General features: G+C 34.3%; 2 protein-coding genes across 2 annotated transcripts; one reads left to right on the top strand and one right to left on the bottom strand.

Annotated features, from left to right (window-relative positions):
* The first annotated feature begins 1,617 nt into the window (after positions 1 to 1,617).
* LOC149740700 (band 4.1-like protein 5) lies at positions 1,618 to 10,189 on the top strand. The gene is made up of 12 exons (XM_089873398.1): positions 1,618 to 1,639; positions 2,016 to 2,265; positions 2,877 to 2,978; positions 3,408 to 3,535; positions 4,031 to 4,128; positions 4,554 to 4,674; positions 5,151 to 5,238; positions 6,830 to 6,988; positions 7,504 to 7,658; positions 8,056 to 8,174; positions 8,429 to 8,537; positions 8,804 to 10,189. The coding sequence occupies exons 2-12, from the start codon at positions 2,080 to 2,082 to the stop codon at positions 8,901 to 8,903; spliced, it is 1,365 nt and encodes a 454-aa protein (XP_089729524.1). The 5' UTR covers positions 1,618 to 1,639; positions 2,016 to 2,079; the 3' UTR covers positions 8,904 to 10,189.
* Positions 10,190 to 10,996: 807 nt separating this feature from the next.
* Positions 10,997 to 16,088, bottom strand: LOC149740699 (cytochrome P450 7B1-like). Its single transcript, XM_089873391.1, has 10 exons — positions 15,277 to 16,088; positions 15,135 to 15,221; positions 14,603 to 14,778; positions 14,071 to 14,219; positions 13,728 to 13,857; positions 13,324 to 13,491; positions 12,631 to 12,805; positions 12,205 to 12,321; positions 11,696 to 11,870; positions 10,997 to 11,270 (listed from the first exon to the last, which is right to left on the bottom strand). The coding sequence occupies exons 1-10, from the start codon at positions 15,401 to 15,403 to the stop codon at positions 11,081 to 11,083; spliced, it is 1,494 nt and encodes a 497-aa protein (XP_089729517.1). The 5' UTR covers positions 15,404 to 16,088; the 3' UTR covers positions 10,997 to 11,080.
* Between the last annotated feature and the right edge of the window lie 105 nt (positions 16,089 to 16,193).

The raw sequence follows: 16,193 nt of genomic DNA, 5'->3' as shown, positions 1-16,193 counted from the left end.
TTCGATAAATCTACTGGCTGCTAGTCCAAATGAGTGGTGGCCGGTAAGAAGCCGGATTTTGACGTGAAGACGTTTATTCAACGCAGCAGCACATGCTTGTCAATGCAGTCGGCAGGGATGCCTATAAAAGGACGGCAGATCCAAATCCCAATGGGCGGCTATTTCAGAATGTGATGCTGTATACGCCATTTAGTAACACAGGCTTGAAGGTCTACACGCCGCAAGAATAACTACTAAGGTATAAGTCCTCGCGCATCCGACGTTTAACGTAAAGTCTACAAACTATTCGATAAATTAAATTTATTTCAACACTTTTTGAATTATTATTTGAAAGTGCTGAATTCTATTTTTAGTTGTCCGTTTATAAATTGAGATATTTTAAGCGTATATTAACTGTAGGGCAGGCTATGATTCAATTAAAGCTGTCTATCTCTGTGCATGGTCAACTAACCTACATACACGAAACGGTCCCAATAATCTTGCAGCATATACAACTATATCGAGTTAATTTTTGACACTTTTGAGTTTTATTTGACAAGCCACATAAGGTTAAATTGATTCTGTATAAGCACATTAATGTACACCCGTAGGTAAAAATAAATTTGTTCCATAGGGGAGGTGTAATACTGTATCTCAAAGGTTTACATACAGCAGGGGGGGGAGGGGACACATTTTGCACATAATACCCAAATATCCTGACCGTTAATAAACAACGGTGTATGGTCATGAGAATACAGTTTTATATTTTTGAATGTGCTTTGTTTACTACCAGAAACGGTAAGAAAAATGAGTGAAAAGGTGTACCATCTTCCCCAACCCTACTACTTTTTTCACGGCTTTTGCTTCTTTATCCGTAGGTATAATTGTGTAACTAACGAATTCGAAGACTTAATTTGGCGCATACGTCGCCTTTGTTGCTTTTTAAACGGATATAATACAGTATTCAACGCACATGGTTTGTCTAGAACCATAGTTTATACGACTCTGGGTTTGTCTTTTATTATTTAACCTTGTTCTCGCCAACCTATAAGCCATGTTTCACTTTAGGACACTCATAAAAAACATCTAATATTTTTGTTTTATTGGAAAAAACATTTGAAAAAGTTTCGTAAACTTGAAAAAAAACTTTGATTTTTCAATCTTTTTGGCATAAAAGCCGACGCGGCCAATTTTCGAAAGCAATGATATTTTTCTAGCCGAATAGACTTCCAAGAAAAATAGAATCGCCGTCGAAAAAAAGGAAAACAGGTTTTTCTTTGAATTTATTATAATTCGTGTTATTGCTGAGAAGAAGATTAATTAACAATGTTTTTGACATAGTTTTGCAGTTTGATGTAACTTATATGAATGGCTGCAATTTTTAATTGTTACATATGTTATAATCCGTAAAGCGACTACAAAATGCGTGTTTTTGACAACGCCTAAATGTTGCGAATAAAGCTTTTCAGTATAAGCGAAATAGAAAAGATTCTTTGTGTAAGCGACAGATTAGTGTGATTACAATGGTTTTAATTAAAGAATTAAAACTGTTTTTAGGTTAAATAGCGCTTAACATGCACTGTACCTGTGTGGGAAAAATTCTCAGTTAGTTAAAAGTTTAACACTATGATGTATGCTTTCAGTTTTCGTTCTTTTTAAGGTGATTATACTTTTAAAAACTTGACGAAATTGTTTAAATCTTTGTGAAAACCTTCAATGTATAGGCTGTTTTTTTTACATAGTAAGCGCATTCCTAGGGCTTGGTCCCTATCTGGACCGTATTATGTTTAGTGCTTTTAACTTTTTAATATTCATTTAATGTTTCAATCGTCTATACTGCTTTGTAAAACTTGTAAAACTATTTCTTAGATAGCATACTATGTAGCGAAGCTCAGATTAATTATCTTAATCTACACAGTTTTTTAAATATTAACATTTATTTATTTTCAAATCTAGAGACGGTAAAACTTTTAGTTCTATGCTGTTACTATAGTTTTACTTAAGTTTTCATTATTCTTAAAAATTCTATTCCCCAGGTGGTTAAACTCTTAGTTGTGCTTAAGTTTGTCTCAATTATTGGGCTTCGGTTGAAGGGACAATATGCTTCGACTTTTGCGCCGAACGTTTAGCAGGAGGGGACGTAGGCGACCGAAACAAGCCCCTACGGGACGGGGGGTGGCAGAGTCTGGGATTCATATTCCAGCACCTGATGGAAAACGTGGGAAATCAGTGATAACAGCGAGAGTTGTGTTGTTGGATGGGACAGATGTTTCTGTGGATGTCCCAGTGAGTTTTTGTTGGATTTATTTTTAAATGAATTGATGGGGTTTCAGTTGAGTTGAGCTTGTTATGCCATGTTTATAAAGTTCCTGAAAGTGTTTTAATTACATATGAAGAAACTTGTAAGGGGGCTTGAGGTGTATTGAGTGCCATGTTATAATGACTGTTCAGGATAATGTATTTAGGCTATAGGTATATACTGTTTATTTTACTTTAGCAGTTTTTGTTGTAGTCTTCAAAAATTGTAACTTTTTTATAATGTTGTAATACTTCCTCAATACACTTTGATAACTTCCTGTATTTCCCTGCTGATTATTCTTACATGCTCAATTCAAATCTAACAGACTGTTTATAAATTGAGAAAAATATTTTAAAACCAAGATGTATAATATGTATATTTTATGAAGATAGCTTTGTTATAAATAATCCTTCAAGGCTCGTCTAGTATGAAAAAACGTATTGTATTTCCAACGTTTCGTCCAAAATACATTTTTGACGGAAAATACACTACGTTTTTTCATAATAGATGAGTCGTTGAAACATTATTTACATTGTGCTTGGTGGCAGAAGTAGCACAATATTTGTTATTAATATATTTTAATGGTAATTTATTTTAGAAAAAGGCTCTTGGTGAAGTATTATACCAACAAGTGATTTCCTATCATCTAGATTTGGTGGAAACCGATTATTTTGGTCTTCAGTTTATGGATGCTAACCAGGTGTGTTACTTTTTTTACTTGGTAATTTTTTTTTTGCTTAAATCCAAGGTCCCTAGCGTGTCATGTTGTGGGAGCTGTACCACATAGAAAAGAAGATGAAGATATAGCATGTAGCCCAGAGGATACAGCCTGTCAAAACATAAGTCCTAGGCTCCACATGTTATTGTTATTATTATAGAGGTGTAATGTCCTTGGCCAAGAGACTTTAGGCTACAAACAAACGTTATTATTAAGAATATTACACATTATTCAATGTGGGTTTTGGTTTTGTTTTGTTTTTTAAAACGAATATCCAGTTATATCAGTAGTCAATACATGCATTTAATTATTTAGTTCATATCAGTTGTATTACTATCCGTATTGTCTATCAGTATGCCTCTGAAGTTGTTTTCCAGAAACATTATCTAAACAAGAAGTTATAAACTTCAGGTCCCACATTGGTTGGATAAAACCAAGAAGATTGTCAAACAAGTGAAGATTGGTCCTCCTTATACTTTCCATTTTCGAGTTAAATTTTATTCTTCAGAACCAAATCTTTTACAAGAAGAGCTAACAAGGTATGATGTCGCATTTTATTTGTTTTTGTTGGTTAGTTTGGTATTAGATTTTCTGGTATTAGGATTACACCAGGTTATTGTAGTTATACACTGTATATTATTCTATTATAACTGGGTGAGAGAAGTCAGTACACCTTTTCATTCTATTTTCTTGTCCCATTTGGTAGTAAACAAAGAACATTCATAGAATTATGTATCCTCACGACTCAAAAGAGACCGTTGTTAATTGTTTAAAACATGATCAGGATTCTTGGATATTACGTGCTTAGGTCCGTCTTTCCCAACCCTACTATATTACATGCATACAATTTAATTGGATATAACGTTTTTGTTTTCATTGTAATTGCATGGTACTGTTGGTGTACTAATAATAATAAAGAACTTTTTCAAAGCAAAGTAATTATATACTCTTTTTTGTACATCAAATTACATGTATGTATGTTTAGCTTATTGTTTCTTATTCCCATATTTCTTTGAAAAAAACATGTTGTTTAGATACCAGTTCTTCTTGCAACTAAAACAAGATATTCTGCGTGGAAAGCTGCCGTGTCCTTTTGATGTTTCAGTACAACTAGCAGCATATGCATTACAATGTAAGCACCCAAGCTTATCTAATTACACTCCAAGTGTTTTACAACTACTTCTCCACCCACTTTTACAATCGAGCTGTAATAACAAGTGTGTTACACAGACTGTTTTGTGCTGAATCATAAAATTTAATACATCAAATAGATTTAAAAGTAAAATATTTTTACTTAGAATTTTATTTTATGAAGTGAAAAACCAAAAAACATCAAAAAGGTAGTTAAAATTGTTTCTCTGTTTTGCCTTTAAAAGTGAATAAAGCAGGTGTTGGTAAAATTGTCACCCTAGTTTTTGTTGCAAATTAATAAATATCACTTCTATGAAGTACAACAGCAGCTTATAAAGCAGTTCCTTTTACAATTCAATCCTCGTAAAAATCCCATTCATTGTAAGCTTGATAATCCCATGAATTTGATTGACATGTTTTATTCAGCTGAGCTTGGAGATTATGACCCTGACGTCCACAATCCATATTTTATATCGGAATTCCGGTTTGTACCGGATCAAACCGAACAATTTGAACTTGCTGTCATCGAGGCTTACAAGAAATGCAAGTAGGTTCACTCGGGTGGATTTCAAACACAAAAATACCTGTTTTTATGTTGTTTTGCACAATTTTATCAATGTTTGATTTAATAATAATGATAAAGCGAACACTAACACTTAAGAATATATTTCTATGAGCATGGATTGTATGACTCTACAATTTTAATGTTATGACTTGATGTGTGTTTGGTATAAATATATTAGCACTTGGTACTAATGTAATGTCAACCATTATATCTAATGTAAATTCCCCACATGTAGTCACATGATTGTGTTAATCTCATTTTCGCTAATTAAACTAAACACTCATCTTTTAAGAAAGCACAAAAAGCTAGCAAGCATACATCTAGTAAATTTTTTGCAATGTGTAGATGACAATTCTAGTTAAAATATGAGTAATATGTTGGGTATTTCAAAATAGCCCACACAGCACTCTGTCTCAATACTCACGGTTTACAATCGCTTAACGAGCTTTTTACGACAGAGGACAAACACCTGCAGATTCTGAATTGAATTATCTCAATATTGCAAAGTGGAGAGAAATGTATGGAGTTGACATGCATAATGTTAAGGTACCTATGACAGTAAACATGTATTTAATCTCTCTCTATATATATATGATTATTGCCTTTTATTGTTATAATGGTATGACCATTGTCCATTATGTTGGAATGACTAGGTGGTTATTAAAAAGTGTATTACAGCTTTAAATTGAAATCATGATTTTTTAAAGCTATTAATAAATTAAAATTATTAAACATTGTGTCAGTAAATAGCAACATATTTTTATTATTTTATTTCGCGTGTTGGTTTACCTGTTTACACTTAATAGAAACTATTTGGGCAGCAATGGTTTTTGCATGTTTATATTTTATTGTTAAAACTGTTCAGTTTATAGATTTGATCGAACAGCTTTAAACTGCGGCTGTGTTTTGATAGTGGGTGTGAATAATGAATGAACATTGTTATGAAGTATCGGCAATACTTGTTGCATAATTTAAATATTTCATTGCTTCATAGACACTTATTTGAAATTTAACCAGACAGTGGAGTGGATATACATGTTAAATGTGAGACAGGATGTTTAGGTATTTACACAGCATGTACATTAATGTCATTGAAGTCATAAAACAAACCTACCTTTAGTTGAGAAAGTCTACCCACTGTACATTTGTATTAATGGTGTAGTTTATTCAATAATGGCAGAACTTCTACTCCCTTGGGTTTTACACAGTGTTTAAGTTCATCCTTGCCCCCTTTTACCCATGTTACTTACATTTACATTACTTTCTTTTTTAGCATGTTTTGTTGGTGGTTTTTATTCTAGCATTTATTTTAACTTCCTACATCACTGAGGATGGTTTTCAAACAGATATGTTCAAAATGAGAATCAGATCTTACATATTGGCTGCCAGTGTCATGTTTGTATTAAAACTGACCAGAAAACTAGAAAATCCATGTTTTTTGAGCCCGACCTAGGTGTTTTGGCCATTTTACCTGTTACCTAGTTCTTAAGTTTCACAACTTTTATCATGCATGAACGCACACTTTGGTTCATGGTTACTGGGTGACATTTCTGGTATTTGTAATGACTTGTGTAGTCTGTACACATACCTATTGTGTTTTGTTGTGTATAATACAATGGAGATTTAGGGCTGGTGTGTAAACCTTTAGGGTTAATTCTTTTTAAGAAGGATGCCATAATATGCTTAAATATTCCAGTTTCCAATAAAATTTACATGATGGTATTATTTGCCCACATATCCAAGATTGATATAATGCTGTTTTGCTCTTTAAATTTATATCCATATTTTTGACAGTAACCCCCAAGTTTTCTTTTTTTTAAAAATACAGAAATGTATAGATAAAATACACTAGTACTACAACTCTCAAACGTTTAAGCATCAGTATAATTTTTTGTACAACAAAACTGTGGCCTGTGATAGACTTATGAAATATATAGTAGGGTGAAGAAAGATGGACACTCTTATTCTATTTTCTTGTGATCTTGTTCCATTTGGTAGTTAACAAACCATTCAAAGAATTATTAAATTGTATCCTTACGACTCCCATAAACCGCTCTTAATTGTGTTCAAATAAGTTGTACCTATTTTTACCAATTTCACCTCACCTAATATTATTATTAACATGGTATTACTCCAGGGTAAAGATGGAAACGAATATAGTCTCGGTCTCACCCCTACCGGGGTCCTTGTGTTCGAGGGCGAGCAAAAGATTGGTCTCTTCTTCTGGCCCAAGATAAAGAAATTGGATTTCAAGGGAAAGAGATTGTTGCTTGTTGTCACTGAGGATGATGAAAGGGTAAGGTTTATTGTTGTTTGGATCTCCTGCGACGAAAATGTAACAGACAAAAACCAAGTCCAACTAATTGTATAGTAGGGTGAAGGAAGATGGACACACTTTTATTCTATTTTCTTGTGATCTTGTTCCATTTGGTAGTTTGCAATACATTCAATGAATTATAAAACCAATCCATTGTTGATTGTTTAATACACGAACAGAATATCTAGCTATTATGTGCTTAAGGTGTCCCGTCTTTCCCCACCCTACTATAAAATAAAAGAGAGAAATATTTCCCCTTATTATATTTATATCACGTTTTTGTAGCAGCAGATTCTTACTGTATTTTTAAACAAAAAAAAGTTTAACTCTTAGTTGGTTCATTACCTCAAAAAGCAGTGTAGTAAAAAAAATGTAGTGTTTTTAATTTTACTTGACAAAAATGTTGTATTTATTTTTGTTATATATATACATAATCTTTTTACTAAAATTACTTAAAATTTAAAAATTTACTGTTTAACATTGCACTCCTACAGGGTGTTGAACAAGAACACACGTTTGTGTTTCGTCTTGACCATCCGAAGGCTTGTAAACATCTTTGGAAGTGCGCGGTCGAACATCATGCTTTCTTTAGACTTAAATCCAATGTACAGCAAGGACAACGACAACAAATGATTAGACTTGGTTCCAGGTGGGTAGTTCATGCATAGTGCATCGAATTAAATGAATAAATTATCAGATAATGCTATTACAAATTTTATAATTCAAAACATAGATTCTGAAGTGTGAATTTAAGGTGGGAAGTTGGCATTTTTGCTACTTGTTAAATACCTAAACCCTACAGGTTTTACCTTTTGTTTCCACTAGGGGTTTGCAACTCACTTAGTTTAAATATTATTTTTGACTGCTAAGGTTTCTAAAAACTAAACAGAGCAACAATGTATGGGATATCCTATAAGGATTAACCACAAATTTTAATTTTTGGTTAGCATGTGCCTAAAGTTTGTTGAATTGCAACAATGCATTGGGTTTCCCAATGTATTTTTCGTCAAGATTTTCCCACATTCAGTTTTCTGCATTTACTTTAGATTTCGTCCGAGCGTTCGCACCGAATTTGAAATCACAAGGAACCGAGGACCTCGGAAGTCCGTCAACTTTGAACGAAGACCAAGTAAAAGATATTCAAGGAGGCCGAGCTTTAAACGACGTAAGTGAATCTCTATGTAAGATGGGGGTTGACACAACCCGTTAGTGACCACTGGTTTGAAGCTATGTCTACGAAGTATCTTGCTCCAAAACACATACGCTGTAATTAATATCGAACCTGACATCCTTCGGTTACGCTTAACCATTAAGCCACACCACAAGAACCATACACCATACATACATACTGCACTTTTCAATTTAACCTCAACTCCCTATTAAATTATAAATAATTGAATTTCATTGAATAATTTACAGCGGCCCAGCAGCGACCGGTGCCCACAGAAGATCAACCATTCAGTCGATTTGTTCCTCAACATGGACCAGCTGCTCCACCAATGCGTAACCAGAAGAAGCCAACTAATAGGTATGTACATGAATGAATAAATATAACTTCTACTTTAAATAATGAATGGAACTTGTTTTATTTGAATGAATGAATAATTAAAATTTGTTTTTTTGATGGAGCAAGGTTAATTGTTAAAGTTAAAATCACATTTATATGGGATATTATGTGGGTATTAATGGCACACAAAATATTTTTATTTTTAATTAAAAATGTTTTATTTTTCTTTGAATAGTTAAAATTTTTTATTAAAAGTACAAAACTTTAAATATTTTTATTTGACCCAGGTCTCCACCTCAACCTAAGCCACAAAACAATTCCAACTCTGCACAGTCAAGCCACTACTCACGTGCAAGTGCCAGGCAAGCGTATGGAATTCAGGTTTAAGTGCTTACAGTGTTGCCAGCCATAAACCTGCCAGTGGTGCCCGCACTACTTTTATAGTGTAGCAAGTCGAAGTGCTAGGGCTTCATATAAAATTCAATATATTCTTTAACACATCATGAATTAATTATCTCCTTTAATTGGATTTTCCACAATTGTGTTTTTTTAAGGTCCTTTTGCAAGCCTATTTCATTGTGAACTTCATTTCATTGTTATGGCTTTATTTGTATATATCAGGTCCCCTTTTTTGGTGCTTGTAACTAAATATGCAGCTTTATATTGGCTGCTGATTACACTCAACTGCTGTACCATGCAAGCCTATGAATTTTAACGGTGCGTATTTTTATACCTTGGATAACTTTGTATTGGTGGCCCAGCACTTAAAACGGTTCATATTATTTGTACATTTCTGCCATATTTGCTGTATATATAATTCCTTTTGGTTGGTTTACCCTTGTGTGTGTTTATTCCCGCCCATGTTGTATGAGTTTTACAATATTGTGTTTTTTTAGTTAATGCCAGATTGCTTTTTCTGTAATGAATTTTAGTTAGTTTCAAATCCTTAGTTTTTTGGTACAGCTGGCTAATGTTGTAACTTGGTTTTAATTGTTTTCTGCCCTAAGGCTAAACTGTCACGGTCACTTGGTTTCGGTCTATTGAAATTGTCACCTGACTTGCGTTAAATGGGCCGTGACAAATGTTGATGAATTATGTGTCACTTGGAAGGACAGCATTTAACGCTACTACTTCATCACCAGGGGTGTATCTAGGAATTTAAAAAGTGGTCCAACCATAATTTAAAATATTTTTTTATGCGACTTGTGAAAAACAGTTGTGCATCGCAATGGCGCTTTGTTATGCTGAATTTTCACAAAAAGTGGGGTCCATACCTCTTTAATCCCGCTGATTTCAACCCTGGTCTTCGCTGGCTGTGGGTTTCTTTGCACGTAACCGACAATCACATTTAAACGCAATGCATTTAATTCTCACTTTGCCACAGTGTTTCTCACAAGGCATGCCTGCACTGGTATACAGGTGTTATTGTGTTCAACTAACTCATATAACGTTGCTATGAATTCCACATCTCACTAAACACCGTTTTAATCCTTTCAGTTTCACACGTTTATTTTTAATCTTTATCCTTTGTGGTGATATTTTGAACAAGCGTTGTTGAAATGCAGTTGCTCTGCCTTTGCTTTAATGGAGTTTCGTTCATGGCTTAAGTTTATGCGGCGTCGCTTCTTTCTGTTCGTTGATACGATTCCGTTTTATTAAAAATATATAACGTACATGATGTTGGTCTTTGAGTGAAGGTAGCTTGTTTATCCTTGCAGGGCGGGGTAACCACAGTAGTTATAAGTTAAAACATGGGTGTTCTGTTTCATACACCACGTACTGACTTACAAGTTACCTAATCCCATGTCCCATGAAGTGCCTCGCCGTCGAATGCCCCTCATTTGAATATAGAGCATAATTCGTAACCAACAAACAGCAACGAATATAACCGTTCAATCCAACGACTTATGTAGTAAGAAATTGAAGTTTGTATTAAGAAACTGCTCGTTGAACTTCACGCAACAACCACGATCAAGGTCAAAGTGTTCAATTATTAAAAAATACTAACGCGTGGAAAACCACAAGTGTGCAATCAATGCAAACGACATCGGGTTAAAAATATTGGCGCAGTAACATAATGGTTAGAGCGCTCACATCGTAAACAGAATACATTGGGTTCAATGCTCGGTCTGGGCGAGTATGAACTTGGGCAAAACACCTAACGTAAAATTCTCCGACCCATTGGCCGTTAGTTAGTAGTACGATTTGCAGCATTGTAAGTAACTTGCAAGCTACCCCTTATGTTACGCAGTGTGACACTGGTGTTATAATTTGTTGCCCGCTGCGTGAATAGGTCGTTAGTTACCAACACAAATGGTGATTGCTCCCAAATCGTGGATCTTATCGGTTGTATAAATTAACATGTAGCGTACCGAGATCGCCCAATTTGCTTAGATCATTGCCGGGTACGCACATGTAGCGTATATACACACAGCCGAGTTTATTGCGCTGTAGAATTGCTGTATTTTAAAGGCTAAAAATAATGCAGCTCACAGATTTATTTGCAAAAGTTTGAAGATATACAGAACTGATTAAATAGTAAAGAAGAAATAAAGTTTCAATGATTAAACAATCACGCGGCGTTTGAATTGAACTTGTGGGTCAATATTGGGGGGTAATGATCCAAACGCGACCCGAATTTGATCCATTTTGATTTCTTGCTCTGGATTTATTAGTTTGAAGTCAAAATATAAAAGCAGGAGAATGACAAGCTGTTTAAGTTCGGTGACCGCCCAATATCTTCCTGGACATTTACTATGGATAGAAATGAATTGGATATTAAAAGGTAATTAATTAATTTTTAATTTTTACATGTATAGTAGGGTTGGATAAGATGAAATATTTTAAAATCTTTATTGTTTGTTTTTTCATTTGGTAGTAAACAAAGAATAGGATATTGAATTGTACAACTGAGCCCAGCGACTCTTAAACAGCGTTGTTAATTGTTAAAAACACAATCAGAAAATATAGCATTTTAGGTGGCAGCATCTTACCCCACAGTAGTATACAGTTTTTGGTATATTGAATGTAATAAATTGTGTTATCTACTATCTATACCTATCGTTCATTCTCAGAAGGCCTTCATATACTTACACTTGGTGCATAATGTATTCTAGTTTGGGAACCACTGCAACTTAACCTTACCCATATAGAATTGAACAAAATATATTACATCTTACCTTACTCCACTACCAAACGGTTGAAGGAAAAATTTAACAACTTTTCCTTTTTTATAGAAATCAGTTTTTGGCGACCCGTCAGAATTTAGAAATCGGTCAAATTTAAATTGATCCGGTTGTTCATAGATTTCAGGGTCATAATGGGTAAGTTGGAACAATGTCATTAGTTTGTCACCTAAGTATTAAATATAAAGGGTGTAACTTTTAAATTGTGTTTCTATTCAGTGAAGAAGCTGGTTTTAGGCTACGGTACCCGTTGTGTGTACAGACAGGTACCTAATTTTTAACATATTTTAATCAATGTTGCATGCCATTATTTTTTATCTCTTTTACATCAAAGTACAGGATTTCGATAGTGTAGGTCAACTTAGCACATTCTTCATGGGGCTTTTGTCTTGCCATATAGTATTTTCATTTTTCACCAATGTATTGTGGGTAATGAGGCAAAATCTAAGGTGTAGCACGGCATAAGATTGCTCATTTATAATAGAATTGATTGGTTTATTCACCTTTCCTTATCTTGTATGAGCGATCTGCACTCACAACTTTAAGATTGTAATCTTGCAAAGCTTGTCGTAACAATGATGATGAAATATCCAATCGAAGAGTTTCGTTTATAATGCTGTCTGTGGAAGTTTTAAGTTGTGTGACTGTAAGGACTTTTATTTTTCCTGACGGGCAATGACAGTTTTGATAACACAGGTGTTTTTTTTATACACCTCATGTCCGCTTACAAATTGCCACACAGGTGAAACTTTGTGGGTGATTTTAGACGACAAATTTAACAACCCATTATTGACTAATAGATAAGAGTAATTGCCCTTAAATGTCTTTTCAAGGGATACATACCTCCACAATGTTACAGGCAGCGAGCTTACATTGTTTAAAAATGGTAAACAGTAGCGTCTATTGCTACAATCATGTCTATTATTCACCTAAAACTGTCATTTTCGCCATGTCATCCCGTGTGAAGTTAATTTCACTTTTTCCATCCACACACTGTGAAGTTTCTTTCAACATTCTTTGTATTTCAACATTAGCTGCTTCCATGGCTTCTGGGTGCTTGAGGATATAGTACAGAGCCCAAAATGCAGACAGCAGTGTATTTGACTGAAGCAAACACAGATTATGATCAAACACTCGGTATTGTTTGTTTATGGTTTAAAGACCGTTATTTGAAGGACATGTGAGTTTGTGGAACCATGGTGTGATTATCGTAATTGACCTTGAAATGAAATGCTATGAACAATGTAGTCATGGCATCAGAATGTTAGGTGTTTAATTTGACACGCTGGTTATATAAATCACCTTTACAAATGGGTAGCTTTTGGGTCATTTTTATTACAGTTGGGTCATCAAGTTGGGTCATTTTTATTACAAGTTGGGTCATTTTTTTAGCATCTTTTATTAAACACCACTGTTTCATCTGCAATGCGCTGAGACCTTTTTTTAATGACAGCATCATGGTTTGGTTTTCTTCTTGGTGTGGATTTTGCATTTTCGCTGTAGCATTCTTTAATTTTGTTGCGTCGCATCCATATTTAAATAATTTCTAAGTGTCCACGTGGCAAAAATTTTATAAAAGTTTAGGAACCACACAACATCTATATACAAACCCCTTTACTTACCATGGCTGCCCAGTTAACGCAATAAAGTTCCTTCTTCAGTTGTTCAAGTTCCTGATCTTCTTCCAATTTCTTGGCATATTGTTCCACCATCTCATAAACCATCTCTCGCTTATGGATTTCATCCATGGTAAAAAATTTCCACATATTTGCACGACTTTCTTTAACACCCTGTGAACATAATACATAGGTGTCATGTTTTTTTAGTTTTTGCTGTTGGCATGAAAAAAAAATTCAGTAAACCTATAATTTAAACATAGAGAACCTCATTGATTATAGTGGCAGATACAGTATCTTTTGACCTCACTTATTTGTTTGACTTTAAGTCTTAGACCTTATTTTTACTATTTTGTATTTTTGTCAACTTTTAATTTAGGGTTTGTGAAAATTTTAAGGAAAACCCAAACCTTTAATGATGAAATTGGTCGACCTTGCACCAACAATGGGAAAGCTTTGTCAAATTTAACAAAATCTTCAACAATCTTGTGATGTAACTTGTTGTTGTCTACACCACTGGATGCTGGGTATTCCCCAAATCTGAGAATACAGGAACATTAAAGATCCTGGTAGAGTGTAAAATAGTTGAATTATCTATCTATTTTTCCAAAATTTGTGTTTTATAACATGGGTGTTCTTTGGTTGCAGATCACAGCTTCATTTACTAAATTAGGTTTATCTACCTAAGTTTGTAACTCAATTTTTTAAAAGCCTTCTAGCACCCAAATTTTATAGTAATTTAACTATACATACAATGATTTGAAACCGGCAGTGCACATGACAGTTTCAACGAGATGAAGCAGCCCAGTAGTTGCCCATTCAGTGTTGTTGTAGCTTCCATGAAGCAAAACCTTCTGTAAATTTCCCATCATTTTACTGACTAAGGTTTCAAGCCAGTGACCCTTTAAACAAAGATTAATTGTCTAATCAGTATTAATCACTTTATAAAAAAATGACAACATACATTTGTAAAATAATTAATGTATATATATATATATATATAAGGGTTTTTTTTTACAAATGTAACGTTAATCAAATGGTTAACATTTGTGTAATATATTTATTAATATTTCACTATAGTTAATAATCTGACACAAGTATATAAATTTTTAAACTACTTTTGTGCTGCATACAAGATCTAATTTTCCTCGCGTGGCTAGGCACTAAAAGTCTTTATAACCTGAGCGTTCTGCTTCATATACCTCAATCCCGCTTATAAGAGTTAAATAGGAAAATGTAGTGAAAAGCAACTTCTGTTTGAATAATTAACTAACTGTAAAATCACCTGCATATACTTAACCATGAGACCACCCATAGTTGGGACATCCACACCTCTTCTTGTAAAATCAAATACTTTCTTAATTGTGGGGATTGTACAGATCCGGAAGTTTAAGACTTTGCTTTCTTTAGCGATAATTGGATGGGTAAATGGGTCAGTGACAAATGTAAAGTAGGATCCACCTGAAAAGGAAAAGGTTTCATTCGCCTGGTTAATTCTGTAGTTTTCTATCATATGTGGGTGAGGTCCTTCAGTGTGGGACATGAGATTTAGGCCAGAGTTGGCCCATTACAGTAAATCTTATAGTTACCCCCATGTATTTTAGTATCTTAAAAGAACCCAAGTAACCCCATTTAAGTATCTATTGTATTGGGTCCCATCACCACAGCCTTAAAAAACATCATACATAAATACATTACTTGTAGGTATTTATAATACAAGAAAGTGAGAAGTGCTTATAATACAATAAAGTGACCATTATCTAATTTTGCTTATTATAAAACACAATGGTATTATTATTTAAATAGTTATGACATACCCATAAAGACAGTGAATATTGGTCCATATTTCTTTTCCTGTTTCCTTAAAAACGTAATTGGGTCCTTCTGGTATTGAAGTCCAGAACCTTGGAAGCAAAAAATATTTAATTTCTTTTTAAAAATGGTGAAACTGCTACTTACCTAGCCACGGTATCCAAAACGGGACTATAGGCGGTTCGCCATCTTTTTGCTTACGTTTTGCAACTAACCAAATTAGATAAGAAGACACTAGCGCGGCTAATACTGTAGTTAGAGCTTCTAGAATCATCAGACCGCTGATGGGTTAACCACAGAGACACTTAAAACGGGTATCGCGTATCGGTACCTAATCAGAAAAAAGATTCTGAGCACGATACAAAGTGTATATAGCGTTTTATTCAATGTTTACAAGCCGCAAAAAATCGCCTTTTTTCACTCGCACGGACTCGCGTAACCTTGGTACATAACTAACTAGTCTAGGCAGTATGATAACAGCATACCGCGTTTAAACATGTTTAAGTAGCAAGCACTTTCTGAGAAAAATGCCGCTTTGCCACGCATTTATTAGCTACGTTAGTACAGACGCACAACATACTGGTAAATGTGCATTTAATTTATGTTTATGAGCTGCAAAGTAAATATAGCCTTTGCCTTTTTCACTTTAAGTTTTAAACATATATACTTTACTTTGATATTAAAAAGAGAACTACCGTGTCTGTTTGGCATGCCTAAACGTTTACTGTTTGCATCGTTTCTAATCTCTAAATGGGCAATAGCCAATCTTACTTTTCATTGCCAAAATTGACTTTTTTCAGCACAGGTGTATAGTTTATCCTAATTGAAATGCATAAAGATTAATTATTGAAACAACAGTGCTGCGTAACTATTACATACGGCGCAACTGTTTGATGAGCTAAAGCGAATCAGCGTTCAAACTTTCCTGAAACCAAGGAAACTATACACCCACTCACCAGTCTACCCGTTTGACGAACTAGACACTGTTCTGTCAAAGAGACCTCGAGACCTCTTTGGTTCTGTGTAAAACATATTTCCGAACAGACGGGCTCTGAGAAGCTCGT

The sequence above is a fragment of the Ciona robusta genome, chromosome 2, assembly GCF_009617815.1.
Source record: "Ciona robusta chromosome 2, ASM961781v2".
Taxonomy (NCBI): Eukaryota; Metazoa; Chordata; class Ascidiacea; order Phlebobranchia; family Cionidae; genus Ciona; species Ciona robusta.
This window is presented reverse-complemented; position numbering and strand designations above follow the sequence as displayed.